The 13,788-nt window shown below is 45.4% G+C and overlaps 1 protein-coding gene across 4 annotated transcripts in view; it reads left to right on the plus strand.

The window, feature by feature from the left end:
- Eno4 (enolase 4) overlaps window positions 1–13,259 on the plus strand; it is a 28,608-nt gene extending 15,349 nt beyond the window's left edge. For all 4 annotated transcript variants that reach the window (XM_076925916.1, XM_034503488.2, XM_076925922.1 and 1 more), the window contains 7 exons: window positions 1,892–1,948; window positions 2,775–2,942; window positions 5,222–5,347; window positions 6,816–7,011; window positions 10,269–10,336; window positions 10,848–10,965; window positions 12,392–13,259. In XM_076925916.1, the coding sequence (XP_076782031.1) occupies window positions 1,892–1,948; window positions 2,775–2,942; window positions 5,222–5,347; window positions 6,816–7,011; window positions 10,269–10,336; window positions 10,848–10,965; window positions 12,392–12,519 (861 nt within the window). In that variant the 3' untranslated portion in view covers window positions 12,520–13,259. The remainder of the gene's footprint in view (window positions 1–1,891; window positions 1,949–2,774; window positions 2,943–5,221; window positions 5,348–6,815; window positions 7,012–10,268; window positions 10,337–10,847; window positions 10,966–12,391) is intronic.
- The last annotated feature ends 529 nt before the right edge of the window (window positions 13,260–13,788 follow it).

Genomic DNA, 13,788 nt, shown 5'->3' on the forward strand with positions numbered 1-13,788 from the left:
GGGCTGGAACATGCCACCGCCCCCCTTATTCTATTATCAACTTTGGATTTTCCAACTCCCTCACTGCCTAAGATTGGCTGTCCTGGAACTTGTTCTGTAGATTGACCTTGAACTCAGAGATCTGCTTGGCTTTAATCTCCTGAGATTAAAGGTGTGTATCACCACACCTGGAACTAAATTTAACTGGGTAGGATCTTACCCCAAAGTCCTACTCCTTTGTTATCTCCTTGAACACAGGATTCAGCATCATTTCACTTCCTGGTGCCCCCTTAATACTTGAATTATATATTTTATATTTTTTCCTTTCTAAGTTTGCTATGCTTGTTTAAAATGCTTTTCAAGAGACTTAACCAGAGAACAAAGTCAATGATGGGTGTTTCTGAGACTTCCTTTGTCAATGCAATTAATCTGAGTCTCTTCACCTTAGTCCCAAGCAGAACTCTTTGGACAAGAGCAAAAAGTAGCCACATTCTTCATCAAAATACCACAAAAACAGTCTCTAGGCCACATTCTGAAATTCTTCTCCACTGAAACCTCTTGGGTCAGGTCTGCACAGTTCAAATCACTCTCAGTAACAAATCTTCCATATTCCTATTAGCATGGCCCATTAAGCCCCATTTAAAGAATTCCACTGCTTTCCAAATCCAAAGTCCCCAAATCCACACTCTTCCAAACAAAAGCATGGTCAGGCCTATGACAGCAGTACTCCAGTCCCTGGTACCAACTTCTGTCTTAGGGTTTTGCTGCTGTGAACAGACACCATGACCAAGGCAACTCATAAAAACAACATTTAGTTGGAGTTGGCTTTCAGGTTCAGAGATTCAATTCAGTATATCAGTATTATCAAGTCAAGAGCATGACAGCATCTAGGCAGGCCTGGTGCAGGCTGAGCTGAGAGTTTGTGTCTTCATTTGAAGGCTGCTAGCAGAATACTTACTTCCAGGTAGCTAGGATGAGGGTCTTATAGCCCACACCCACAGTGACACACCTACTCCAACAGGGCCATACTTTCTAATCCTGCCAGTCCCTGAGTGGGGCATGTACAAGCCATCACACAATCCATCACTGAGTCAGGGCAGGATCTCACATGGGAACTTGAAACTGAAGCCATGGGGATACCGCTTACTGGCTTGGTCTAACCTGGGTGGTTCTTCAGTTGAGGGTTCCTCCATGTGACTCTGGGTTTGTGTCAAGCTGACAGCTGAAGCTTCCTGTGATCCAAGTGCTCCCACTGCTTACTGGCAGTGGATCTGTCTTTCGGGGATATTGAACAGTCCCATTCCACTCTGAGACAACTGGCTCTTTGCTAAGATCGTCCATTAGGATTTGCAAAGTATTTCATGACATTTGGCTCTTTCAAAAGATCAAATCCACCTTGATTTTGCTCTGAGAATATTGGGCCTATGTAAGAAATCCTATACTGGCAAGCAGTCAAGAGAGGATTTGGTCTCCACCTGCCCTAAAAGGAGTATGTGCACACAAGGAGTATTTACACACAAGGAGTGTGTACACACACCAGGGGTTCCTAGTGTGCCCTTTGTATGCTTTGGTGAGTGTGTGCACACACCAGGGGTTCCTACTGTGACCGTTGACCTTTGTATTCTTTGGTAGCATGGATATGTAGGTGAGTGAGAAGGCAGAAGGAGAGGATGAACTAAAGATGCGTTTGAGTTTGAGAAATAGTTTAGGACTTTAAGAAGGGCATTACTGGAATGATCTCCACCTGTGTATTTTTGGACAATTTCATACACATTTGAATGGGAGTGAAATTCATAGTGTAAAAGACCAGTCCCCTAAGAATAGCCAGCCTTAGGGCCCATGGATCTGCTCTCTGCCACAGGGATATCTGAAAATACCAAGTAACATGTTTCTTTATCTTCTCTTCCCATAGCTCCAACCTCCAAAACCAGAGACCAAAAAAGGGCATAATGGAGGCAAAAGAGCTCAGGTGAGCGGGCACTGAGTAGGTCCTTTCTCCCCCTGAGTATTGTGCTTCCAAGACCAGGTCTAAGTCAACGAGAAAGAATTTGTTTCAAGAGTGCTGATAAGGAGCTCAGTCTAATATAGAGGCCTCAGTCTCCCTCCTCCTGGCTACAGGTTTCCTGGAGAGCCATCATCAGCTAGCTGAGATCTTAAGAGCACAAGCAGCCTTTAGGAGCAGCAGGACTGGATGTGACCCTGTAGCTGAAAGACATGGGTGAGAGACCGTCTTTGTAAATAACAGATCAACATAGGACGGTCTAGATACTCACTGTATCACTAACAGGAAGAAAGAAAAAAGGCAATGTTCACATTCACAAAGGTCAGAGAATAGCTCAGAGGAGTCAGTTTTCTCCCCCACCACGTGGCACTCAGGTGCCAGGCTTGGTGGGGTGTACCTTCTTTATCTACTAAGTTAGCTCGATGTACGAATTAAAAAAGTGTCACAGTTATGCTCACCTAGAGGAAAACCAAACATAAGAAAGTAGGTTTTGAACAGGAGGATTGACAGACTTAGAGAACTACAGACGTTTCCAGGGATATCCTGGTGGTTGTGGCTCAGGTTAGCCCAGTGTTCAAGGACAGAGCCAGTCAGGTAGAGTATATAGGTACACGGAAGAAAAGCCGGATGATGTTGGGGAACTGAATGCCCAGACGAGGGGTGGGTGTGGGATGGGTTTAGGAATCATCCAAAATGGACAAAGTAGATCTTTGGAGATCCAGGTCCTATCACAGAGCTTTCCAGGAACCCTAACACGCGTGGTGACTTGCCCCATTTTCTTCTGATTTTGCAGCCTCCAATCACTGGCAAGGTGTCTCATCTTGGCTGTTTAACCATCAACTACGACACTGTAGAACAGCCACTGCTGCTTATTCAGGGAATCTGTTCAAACCTGGGGTTGGAACTGGGAGTGAACGTCCATCTTGCCATCAACTGCGCTGGGCATGAGTTGATGGATTATGTAAGTCTTCCCTCTGGAACAGCCACCTGGTTTACAGGACAGGGTTTTAAATTAGAATTTACCTGAATATTTTCTGAATGGTTGCCATCATACGTGCATAAACAAAAATGGAGTCGAGAAGGCCAAATTAAGCAACACACTATTAATTATTTTAAAGTAATATTAAAAGATCATGATTATATATATATATAAATTGTGCAATTAAAATGGACACATAAAATGGTTTTGAAAGTGAAAAAAGTTGGGGCCTGAGAGATGGCTCAGAAGTTAAGAGCACTGACTGCTCTTCTAGAGGTCTTGAGTTCAATTCCCAGCAACCACATGGTGGCTGACAACCATCCGTAGTGGGATCTGATTCCCTCTTCTGGTGTCTGAAGACAGTGACAGTGTACTCATAGACATAAAATAATAAATAATTTTTTTAAAAAAAGTGAAAAAGGTTTAAATCCCTTCATTATGGACTTCTTAGGAACCTATTTAATTACATGATTTATCATGAATTGAGACCCAGACCCTAGGGATTAACACATGATAGGCAAGTGTTACACCACTGAGCTGTACTCCTGAGTTACTAAGTTTATGAGGAATGTGGATTTATTTCAATTAAATTCATTATTGTCTCCAGCCTGGACCATCACCTGTTAATCATTTCAACTATAGAGGGAAACATTTTAAAAGGAAATGCAGGGGCTGGAGAGATGGCTCAGTGGTTAAGAGCACTGACTGCTCTTCCAGAGGTCCTGAGTTCAGTTCCCAGCAACCACATGGTAGCTCACAACCATCTGTAATGGGATCTGATGCACTGTTGTAGTGTGTCTGAAGACAGCTGCAGTGTGCTCACATAAATAAATAAACAAACAAAAAGGAAATGCAAACCGTTCCTGCTACCCCCCCACCCCTGTCCCCACCCCCTCCCCACCCCCAGGCAACAGCAGCCATTCCATCTCTATACCTGGGAATCTCTGTTAGGAAATCCAGTCAGTTTCCTGTTTTACATATGCTTCCCATTCCCAGATCTACCCTTGCTGAGTCTTGATTTTATAAAATGCCCGACATATTGAGGCACACCAGTGCCAACTTGGTAATTAGTGTCAGGTTCAGGAGACACGGCACATAGGATCTCACTTCACCGTGATTCTAACTTTCACTACAAAGAAAAAATGTGAGCAGTATAGACGAGCCCTAAGTTTTGGCTGATTTCTAGAAGTTATTTTACTTCTAAAGAAACTAAGCGCACAGAGGGATGTTTAAAGTAATTTCCTATTCTTCATGTAATGATTGGTTCCTGAGCATACCATTATGAAAAATAATTGCCTGTTTTCATCAGCAATGTATACCAAGGACTATGAATATACTGACTGCCGGTGTTAACTAGTCAGTAGAATGTATTGGGTTGATATCAGATCATTCTTAGAATAACGTTAGTTCCAAGTCATTAGCTTTCCTTCACTGACAAGATAGGATTTTTAAGGTTTTCATTATAGAAGCTAAAACTTCTTACTGCTTTTTAATGTGAAAAAGGTAGAAATCCATTTAACTGTAGACTTCTTAGGAACCTGTTTAGTTCCAGTGGAGTCCATCTATTATCTAAACAGCAGGGGTACATTAGCAAAGCTCCCTCCCACCCCGCCCCCACTTCCTAGCCCACCTCCCTCCTGGCTTAAGCATCCCTGGTGCCACCCCTCATCACAAACTTGAGCACGTGCTGCCATCTTAAAGGGCTAAACTTCAACCCCATTTACTTTCATACTTAATGCCAAGAGTCTGCAGAAATCAAATAAATAGGCTTGCACCAGAACCTTCCCTTCCAGGGCAGTGTGTGGCTCCCCTGCAACACCTTCCCAGGACCACTGGATTCTCATCTTGGATATTAGTATGCAAAAGCTTTGCCCAGTTACACAGTTTGCAATGTTTACAGAAAGGGCAATGAGAGATGCATTGCCGCTTTGTGACAATTTGTACATGTGGGCGATTGTCCACCTACCTGTGCAGCTGGGGGCCTGCACAACCATGTCATGAACCTAAATAGAAAGCCTTGCTCCTCGCCCTCTGTGCCCGATGGTTTGTTGTACAGAAGGCTTCATCCACAATCTGTGCGAAGAGCTCCCTGGGGCTTCAAGGACAACGGTGACTTGACTTCCCCAGGTTACAAACTGCGTAAGTCCTGCAGTGGAACATGCTCTGACAGAACTAGTTTATAACTCGGTATGAGATAGAGTGTGGATGGCAGCTCCTGAAGAGCCTGCCCCTTATCCTCCACTGCCTTCCTTACACCGCAGAGTAAAGGGAAGTATGAAGTAATGGTGGGCACACAGAAAAGCGCAGCCGAGATGGTGGAGCTCTACGTGGACCTGATCAACAAGTATCCTTTCATAATTGCCTTAATTGATCCTTTCAGGAAGGAGGTAAGCAGGGCCCACCTTCTCTGTCTCAGAACATATATTTTACACGGGATAAAGTAAGCGTTCTCACCTTCCACATTTTATAACAAAGCAGACTGAAAACCCCATTCTTCTGGGCCTCTGTTATAGGGAATGTGTTGTAATTGGGGCTGGGGCTGGGCTACTTTGTTTTGGCATTTATGAAAAGGCACTTACTAAGCAAATGAATAGCAGGAACACAATTACCTAGGAGCTTGCCCGTCTGTGAAATGAAACAAGCCATTCGCAAGCCCTTCAGGAGTACCTGTGTATTTACCAGCAGCCCGACTGATGGAAGCCATCCCTGCTGTGCCAGCCGGTGCTTCGATAGGTTAATCATATATCATTTTCATGTGCTCGTGGAAATAGGACTTTTATGAAGCCAGATATTTCTCAGCCTAAGGCCATTTGCTATGTATGCATAAAAGTAACAGCTATATTTTTAGAAGGTTTGAGATCCTGAGGCTTTACAGTGTATACAGATGAATGCATCTAACAAGGGTCATCTACAGGCCATGGAAGGCCTCATCCAAAAGTGTAGTTCTTGATTTTATGCATTTGAGAGCCATCTGTGTATTGAACATGCATCTGAGACAACCAATCACATCCTACATAATAGGAAAGCCAGATGGAGCTAATATGGAATTTAGGACCTTTCCAGCTCCTTCTGTCTTTAGAATCTCTCTCTCTCTCTCTCTCTCTCTCTCTCTCTCTCTCTCTCTCTCTCTCTCTCTCTCTCTCTCTCTCAGAAAATACAGCAGGACTCAGGGCCTCACTGGGCCTTGTAATGACCACGCTGTTAATATAATACTTCCCACCTGCACAGTCAGCAAATATGGGATGGCTTGAAATCTGGTCCAGTGGCCAGGATAACTCTATGTGCATACAGGTATACGCATAAGCATATACACACGTGCATGCACACGAGGACCCTCACACAGATATATGCACATATGCACATGCACACACATACACACACCTGATTATACATTTCATGCCGTATAGTGGTCTCACCATCACTAACATGGTAAAGATGTTTAAGGCTCTTCTAAGCCTTTTGATTCAGGTGTTCATTTGTTTCATAGAAATAACCAAAGAATCTTCTAGCCAGCTGGTGTTTAACCACACCGTGGACAAAACTGAACGGTGATACCTGGGGCTTAAATGACTCTACAGTCAGAGCGGGAGTAATACTTGCAGCACTGATGCTTTTGGATTTTGCTTTGATTTCTTTCCACAAGAACTTTAGGCTCAAATCAAATTACTTGAAGCTTTTCTCCACAAAGCTTCTAATTTGTCTGACAGTGACACAGGGATCCTTAGGGCACAGATGTCAAGGAAAATATTTTATATTTCAGAAGAAGTATGAGACTTGATTATGTGCTGCTATTCCTGTTGTTTTGTTGATGGTGTTGGAAGCATTCTAATAATCAACTCGTGAATGTTTGCCCAGGACTCTGAGCAGTGGGACAGCCTCTATGCCGCTCTGGCTTCCAGGTGCTACATAATTGCAGGCGCCGCTTCCAGAAGCGTCTCTAAACTCCTAGAATACAGAAATATAAGCACCCTGAAATTCCATGGGCTGATCATAAAACACACAAACCAAACCACAATGTCTGACTTGGTGGAAATAACCCATCTTCTCAACGGTGAGTAAAATATTGATCTTCGAGACCTGTAATGGCTTGGTTACGCAAGGAGCCAAACCCACACAGTATGTCCAAGCTAATGAAAATTGAGGATTAAATCTTGAAAGCAAAGAAAGTTCAGCGACTGTGGGGGACTGAGTGCAGCTTAGGGGCTGGCACCATGATGTTCCATGGCAGCCTCAGCCCACGAGGCCAGACCCTTCACAGATGGCCACCAGGGTCAGCTCACAGCAGGTAGGGCTTTCGGCCCCTAACAGGGAAAGCCATCTGAGCACACCCATCTCTTGGCTTTAGACTGGTAGTTTGGGGTACAGAGGAATATCAGAGATACTCAGAAGGGGTGCCCAGCCTTTACTGCCAAAGGAGAGGCCTAAAGCTTTGAATCCTGGTCTGGGAAACAGCTGGTACCCTCGCCAGGTCACCAGAGACAGTGTAGTCCTTCGACTCAGGGAAATGGCTTAGCATCATAAAGGTGAGACACCAAGCTCCACCAGGGAGCAGAAGGAATATGTGTGTGTGTGTGTGTGTGTGTTTGTGTGTGTGTGTGTGTGTGTGTGTGTGTATCTCAAGCTTGCCACACCTGGGTAAGGCCCTGTGAATGTCCCTCCACATCATGACCAGTGTGCATGCTCATGAGCATGAGGACCTGAGTTCAATTCCCAGAACCCATGTAAAAAGTATAGGCTTATAATCCCAGTGATGGTGCTGATGGTGTGATGGGAGCTAGAGATAGGAGGATCCCTGGAGTTGCTGGCTGGTCCAGCCTGCTCAGTGAAATTCTAAGATAATAAGACACCCTATCTAAATAAATACATAAATAGGAGTCTTCCTGAGGATCAAGACCTGAGTGTATCCTCTGTCCTCCAAACACACACACACACACACGATATATTCTCCCAAATATACATGTGTATATGCTCACCCATACATACACACACCCCATGTGAACACACACACCAAACATACACACACACCATGTGAAGACACACAATTCATTTAATTATAGATTCATTTCCTCCACAAACGTCGGGGATTCTATGTGGAAAGGTGAGCTTCCATTCTTCTACATAGACACAGCCCAATTAAGCACGTACTTGGTAATTAGCTTGATTGAAACCTGACTGTCCCTAATATATTAAGACACCACCCTACCCAAGGCCATTTTACTTTATGCTGGCTCAGGGGGCGTCTGGAGGTGGGAACTAGACCAGTCTCAGAAGGGAATTGGTATATCTCAATAGTTAGGGAAATGGCAAGAAGGTTCCATTCAGGGGAAGCAGTTCTTCTGTCAGGACAGAGACCTGGAGCAGGAAGGAGGATAGCGATCAGCATCAAGGAATCATCTGGATGCAGGTCCCTCACAGGGACTCTGGAAGGAGTAGCTCTGTGTAGTAGCAGTGGCAGCCATCCCAGCCTTAGGGAAAACGCTCTCAACAGAAGCTGGACATATTGCTTTCTCCATTTCCTAATGAGAAACTGAGGCTTGCAGAGAGGCTAGCCTTCCCCTCGGTGATCCCAGGCTAGCCTTCCCCTCGGTGATCCCCCTTGCCTGCACTTGCTCATCTTCAGTTCCATGTTTCCAAGGCTAGACATGCACTTTGCCTTGCCAATCATTAGTCCTTCAAGTTTTGATTTGAAATGAATCGTACACTGATTGGTGTCCACATCATCTGTGACCTGCGGCCCCTGATGCTGCTGCTTTGAATTTTCCTCACAGCAACCTCTATAGTGATGCCTGTGAAGAACTGTGTGCTTGAGGGTCCATATTCCATATTCTGAATGCAGTGTAGATCCAGTGCGGTGATGGCTGCCCTGTCCACCTGTGCACAGAGAGGTCATAGCAGCCCTGTCCACCTGCGCACAGAGAGGTCATAGCTGCCCTGTCCACCTGCGCACAGAGAGGTCATAGCTGCCCTGTCCACCTGCGCACAGAGAGGTCATAGCTGCCCTGTCCACCTGCGCACAGAGAGGTCATAGCTGCCCTGTCCACCTGCGCACAGAGAGGTCATAGCTGCCCTGTCCACCTGCGCACAGAGAGGTCATAGCTGCCCTGTCCACCTGTGCACAGAGAGGTCATAGCTGCCCTGTCCACCTGCACACAGAGAGGTCATAGCTGCCCTGTCCACCTGCGCACAGAGAGGTCATAGCTGCCCTGTCCACCTGCGCACAGAGAGGTCATAGCTGCCCTGTATGTACACTTATGCATAGTGCTGATACAGACAGACCACCCCATCAGGGTTGTGAGCTAGATAGAAGGCCAGTCTCAGACCTGGAGCAGGGCTCAGAGACAGCCTGGCAACCAGGGGATAGGGCAAGCACCAGAAGGTGGCCTGTTTACCCAAGCAAAACAGGCTAGGAGGTGCCTGTTGCAGGGTTAGTGTGGCCTGCTCTCTCAGACTGGCTACCCAGCAGGTTCCTGCCTGGAAAACACAAACATTTTCACTATGGAACTCTGCCCTTTATAGACTTTGGCAAGTTTCAAGGGAGTTCGAAACCCTCAAATGTATAAAGGCCAGCAACTCTGAGATATCCAGAAAAACATTCCTTTGAGTAAATTTCCCCAGGATACACTGAGAAAGTTGCTATGCCAGGCGTGGACTCCACACCACATACCCGTGAAATACAATGGATTGAGTGTCACAGCTATGACCTTATAAAGTGCTCTGCTTTGAGCACCCTCCCCCACTCTTTCAGTAGTGGTAACCTGGATCTTACATCTGATGGATCTTAAATACAGTGACAAATGTCTTTGTGCTTTTGTATGGCTGTTCACTTGTGAGTGTGGGTCAGAGGACAGCCTCAGGCATTGGTCCTCTCCAGCCACCTTGTTTGTCACCTCAGCTGCACTGTATAGACCAGGCTGGCTATTCTGAGAGCTTACTGGGTTTCTCCTGTCTCCTCCTTTTGAAAATACTGGGTTTACAAATGTTAGTGGCATTGCACACAGCTTTTACAGGGGCCCCAGGGATTCAAACTCAGGTCCTCATGCCTGTGCAGAAAGTGCTTTTACCCACTGAGCATTTCTCTTGCCTACCATCCCACCCCCTCCTTTTAAATAGCGTACAGGTACTGAAAAAGAACTAAGTAGATCTGGGGTAATAAAAATGAACATTTTTGGTGGGAATGCCCAAGTGGTCAGATAGTCAATCCATCCCCAGAAACACTTAACTCTAGGAGATTTCTAGTTGTGATCAGAGCCCTCTACAAACATGAATTGCTTGTAAACCACACATGACTGACAGGAGCTACTCTTGCAGGTAAGAAGCACCTTGCTGTCTTTGGAAGCACGGACTCAGAGTCCTCTGATGACAGCCTTGTCGATTTGGTAAGTGCAGAACGATGGTCAATTGCAGAATTGCCAAAACACCGCTTTTTATGATGAATTGGTATTTCAGGGAAATGCAGTCTTTGGTGGAGAAAGTCGAGTAACCTTTTATGAAATAGACATGCTTCCTCCCAGACAGCTCCCTTTTGCAAAGCACTAATCTTTGAACTTTTTAAAAGAGGCAAAATTGAAGTCCAGGGAAAATGATGGGTGCAATAAAATGGCTGGGGGTGCACACTTATAATCTTCCTCCTAAAGCGGGGTGCAAAAGGCCAGGCCGTGCCCCGATGAAATCGGCGCACTCTCAGGACTGGTAAAGTGCCTGATGGGCTGACTGACTGTCAGGCATTCCATCTGTTCCCTGTCAGTCCTCAGCCTGCCAGCAAACCACTTTGCTTCCAGAAGAGAAAAGCCTCTCACAGAATCCCGAAGCAGTTCTAAAGAACTGCTTAAAACCAAAACTCTGCTGTTTAAAATAAGTTGTCACACCCTCTCCCTCCCCCCCCCCCAGGCAGTTGGACTTGGTGCCCGGTTTATCAAGTTGGGGGGTCTTTCTCGGGGTGAACGGATGACCAAATACAACCGCCTTCTTGCTATAGAGGAAGAGCTCGTCCAGAGTGGAGCCTGGGGTATGTGCTGCTTTTCTGCTGTTTCCCGTAGCTGTGAATAAGGGAACAAAGATTGGAAGGGAGGGAATAGAAGTCCCTCGGCAGGAGGGCGGGACAATCCAAAGACTATAAATCAACGCTGACAAGAGCAGGATAGCACTGCCACAATGACCATTGTTGGCTTAATGGATTATCTATTTACCTGAATGGCTAAGACTCTCGCCACCCTTCTCCTGGCTGAATAGGCTGCTTGGTGGTGTTCAATAGAATTAATTGATTGGAATCTCCAAGCCTGCCTTTTGTTATGGCCCAAATTATACTTAAGGTTTCTCTGTACAGCTCTTGAAAGTTAAAGGCAGATGTGTTCCTTCTGGAAACAACTTGTTTTACTTCAAATAAGTAGGCGGCATGTTGATTCTAACATGGTCTCACAGACAGCTAAGGTCCCTCAAGAAAGGAACTGATGGTTTATGAGACCCAGACTTTGTATATCTGCATGGGGAGTTTCTTGTGTCCCCATTGGAGAAAAGCTTACTAAATATTCATGTTTAATTTTTAATACTACCCATTGGCCCAAAGGTGGCCATAACAAACAAAGAGACAAAGAGACCGATAAAATTATGATTTAAGAAAGTGTCATAGGACGACATAGAGAAACCCTATCTTAAAACAAAACAAAACAAAACAAAACAAAACAAAACAAAACGGGGATCTTCAAGCACACCCTAAGATTCAGGGGGGATAAAGGTGTAGTTAGAAGATGGTTCCTGGGTTGTATAAAGGCAATCCAAAGTTAGGCCATGTTGTTCACTGTGTGATCCGATGGCTCGTCCATCCCCAGCACACCCATAGGCAGCCTTATATTGCTCCAAATATCATCTCATCCTTTGTCCTGCTGACTTGTGAGGCCTTCAAAGACCCCCCCTATCTTCCAGTTCCTAAGAAAATCAGCTGCTTTGAAACATCAAAAAGAACCTGAGAGACTAGAGACCCACCCCCTTTCTAGGTGCTAGCCCCGCTGGCATCCTGGAATGGATTAAGTGATTAGTGAGAATTTCTCTAAAGCTGTTAGATAAACTCCAAGAATGCCCCAAATTAGCAAAACAAATAGCTCCACTCCCACTTCTGAGGAGGCAATCTTGGCAAAATGTCAGCCACTTAAATATGGTCCTTATTTTACTTGGTTCTTCCTGGGATGGTCCCCAACTGCTGTGGTTTCCCTTAGTGTGGGTAGTTCGTATTCATGTGCAGGGCTGGCCTTTGCTAGTGTGCAGCAGATGCCTCCAGATGTCACAAGAGACAGAACAGGGCAAGTGTCAGCCTGTTCTGAGAGCTCTGAGTCCTTTCTGCATGGGTCTGATGATCTTCAGATCCTGTGACATGTAACATCCGAATCAGCACCACCGAGTCAGTATGGTAAACTTTATTTATTTATTTTTTAAAATAGGTTTCAGTGAAGAACACAATTTTTCTTTCTTTCAAGAGGATGCTACTGCCACAATGGCTGAGGAAACTCTTGGGCCCCTGGACTCCATCTTCCCCACAGAGGTTGTAGAGGAATCAGCTAAAGCATGAGCCCCATGGGGCTGGACTCCCAAGGGCACAGTTACTCTACAAGTGTGGGCTAGCTCCTGTGAAGTACCTCCATGGTGGTTCTGTTCTTAACTCCGCCCATATATGCAAACGAGTGTAACTCCACCTACATATGCAAACGAGTGTAACTCCACCTACATATGCAAACGAGTATAATTACCAACCTGTGCATGGTTTGTATTTATTCGGTTTCACTGTTGGGTAAAATATATATCTGGTGGTTTTGCCTGCAGTTGGTGAGCTTTAGTTCACAGCCATATTGCCATGAGGACACTAACTGTACCCTCTCCTTCTGAAGGTCACGACCTAACTTCATTAGAGACTAGTGTATTTCAATGCCAGGTCCACGCTCAGTCATGCGCCTTACCCCCTCACAAATCAGAGCACCTCTAGAACCAAAAGACTGTTGCCCGGAGTCTCCCAGTACCACACAGGCATCCACTGATTTTGTTTCTCTTGGAGCTCTGTGCTAACCACAGATGCTTTGCCTAGCCACCCAGATGCATCAAGCATCGAGAACTGCCTGTCTGCAGTGATACTTCCATCTTAGCTTCAGACACTTGATTACCTATGTCCTTATCAATAATTCCATCTCAACTTCCAACACTTGACTGCCTTTCCCCATCCCTCTGGCGTGTTTGTCATCCTTATATTATTTTTTTCTTAGATCCCTTTTGGAATGAGAATGGTATTAGCTTAATAAAAAAACACTTGTAAATGAATGTTCCTATCACCATTTAGTGCCCTCTTACTTATACCACAGCACCAAGAAACAAGCTGCAAGTGGTTAGCCCTGAGGACAAATCCATGTTGCCAGATGCTTCTCCTCTGTGAGCCAGTACTGGGCTTTTAGCAGGGAGTTACAGTAAACATTCAAACAGAGAACAGTGAAGTAAGTCCTTTACATTATCCTGATGTTTGTTATGTGAGCTGTAACAAGGGCTATCTGTAACTAAAGACTGGGTAACTTGCACTGGCCTAGCCTGCAGAAGAATTTTTTCAGTTGGGGCTCAGTCTGTTTGAAGAGAATGGCAAAGGGAGAGAACATCACTCCCGCACAGGAGAGCCAGCCTCCCCCCCCCCCCCCCAGCTGTGATTTGAGATTGTCTCAGTAGCAGACTTGGAGCATAGCATGGGGAACTGGCTGGTCAGTGTCACTACAAGCTTGGGAAAGTGTGTCACAATCTGCGATGGCCACTGTCATGCGATGGCAGAGGAAATGGAAAGGAAAATTCATTTTAAAGGCAGGAC

Source organism: Arvicanthis niloticus, chromosome 1 (assembly GCF_011762505.2).
Source record: "Arvicanthis niloticus isolate mArvNil1 chromosome 1, mArvNil1.pat.X, whole genome shotgun sequence".
Taxonomy (NCBI): Eukaryota; Metazoa; Chordata; class Mammalia; order Rodentia; family Muridae; genus Arvicanthis; species Arvicanthis niloticus.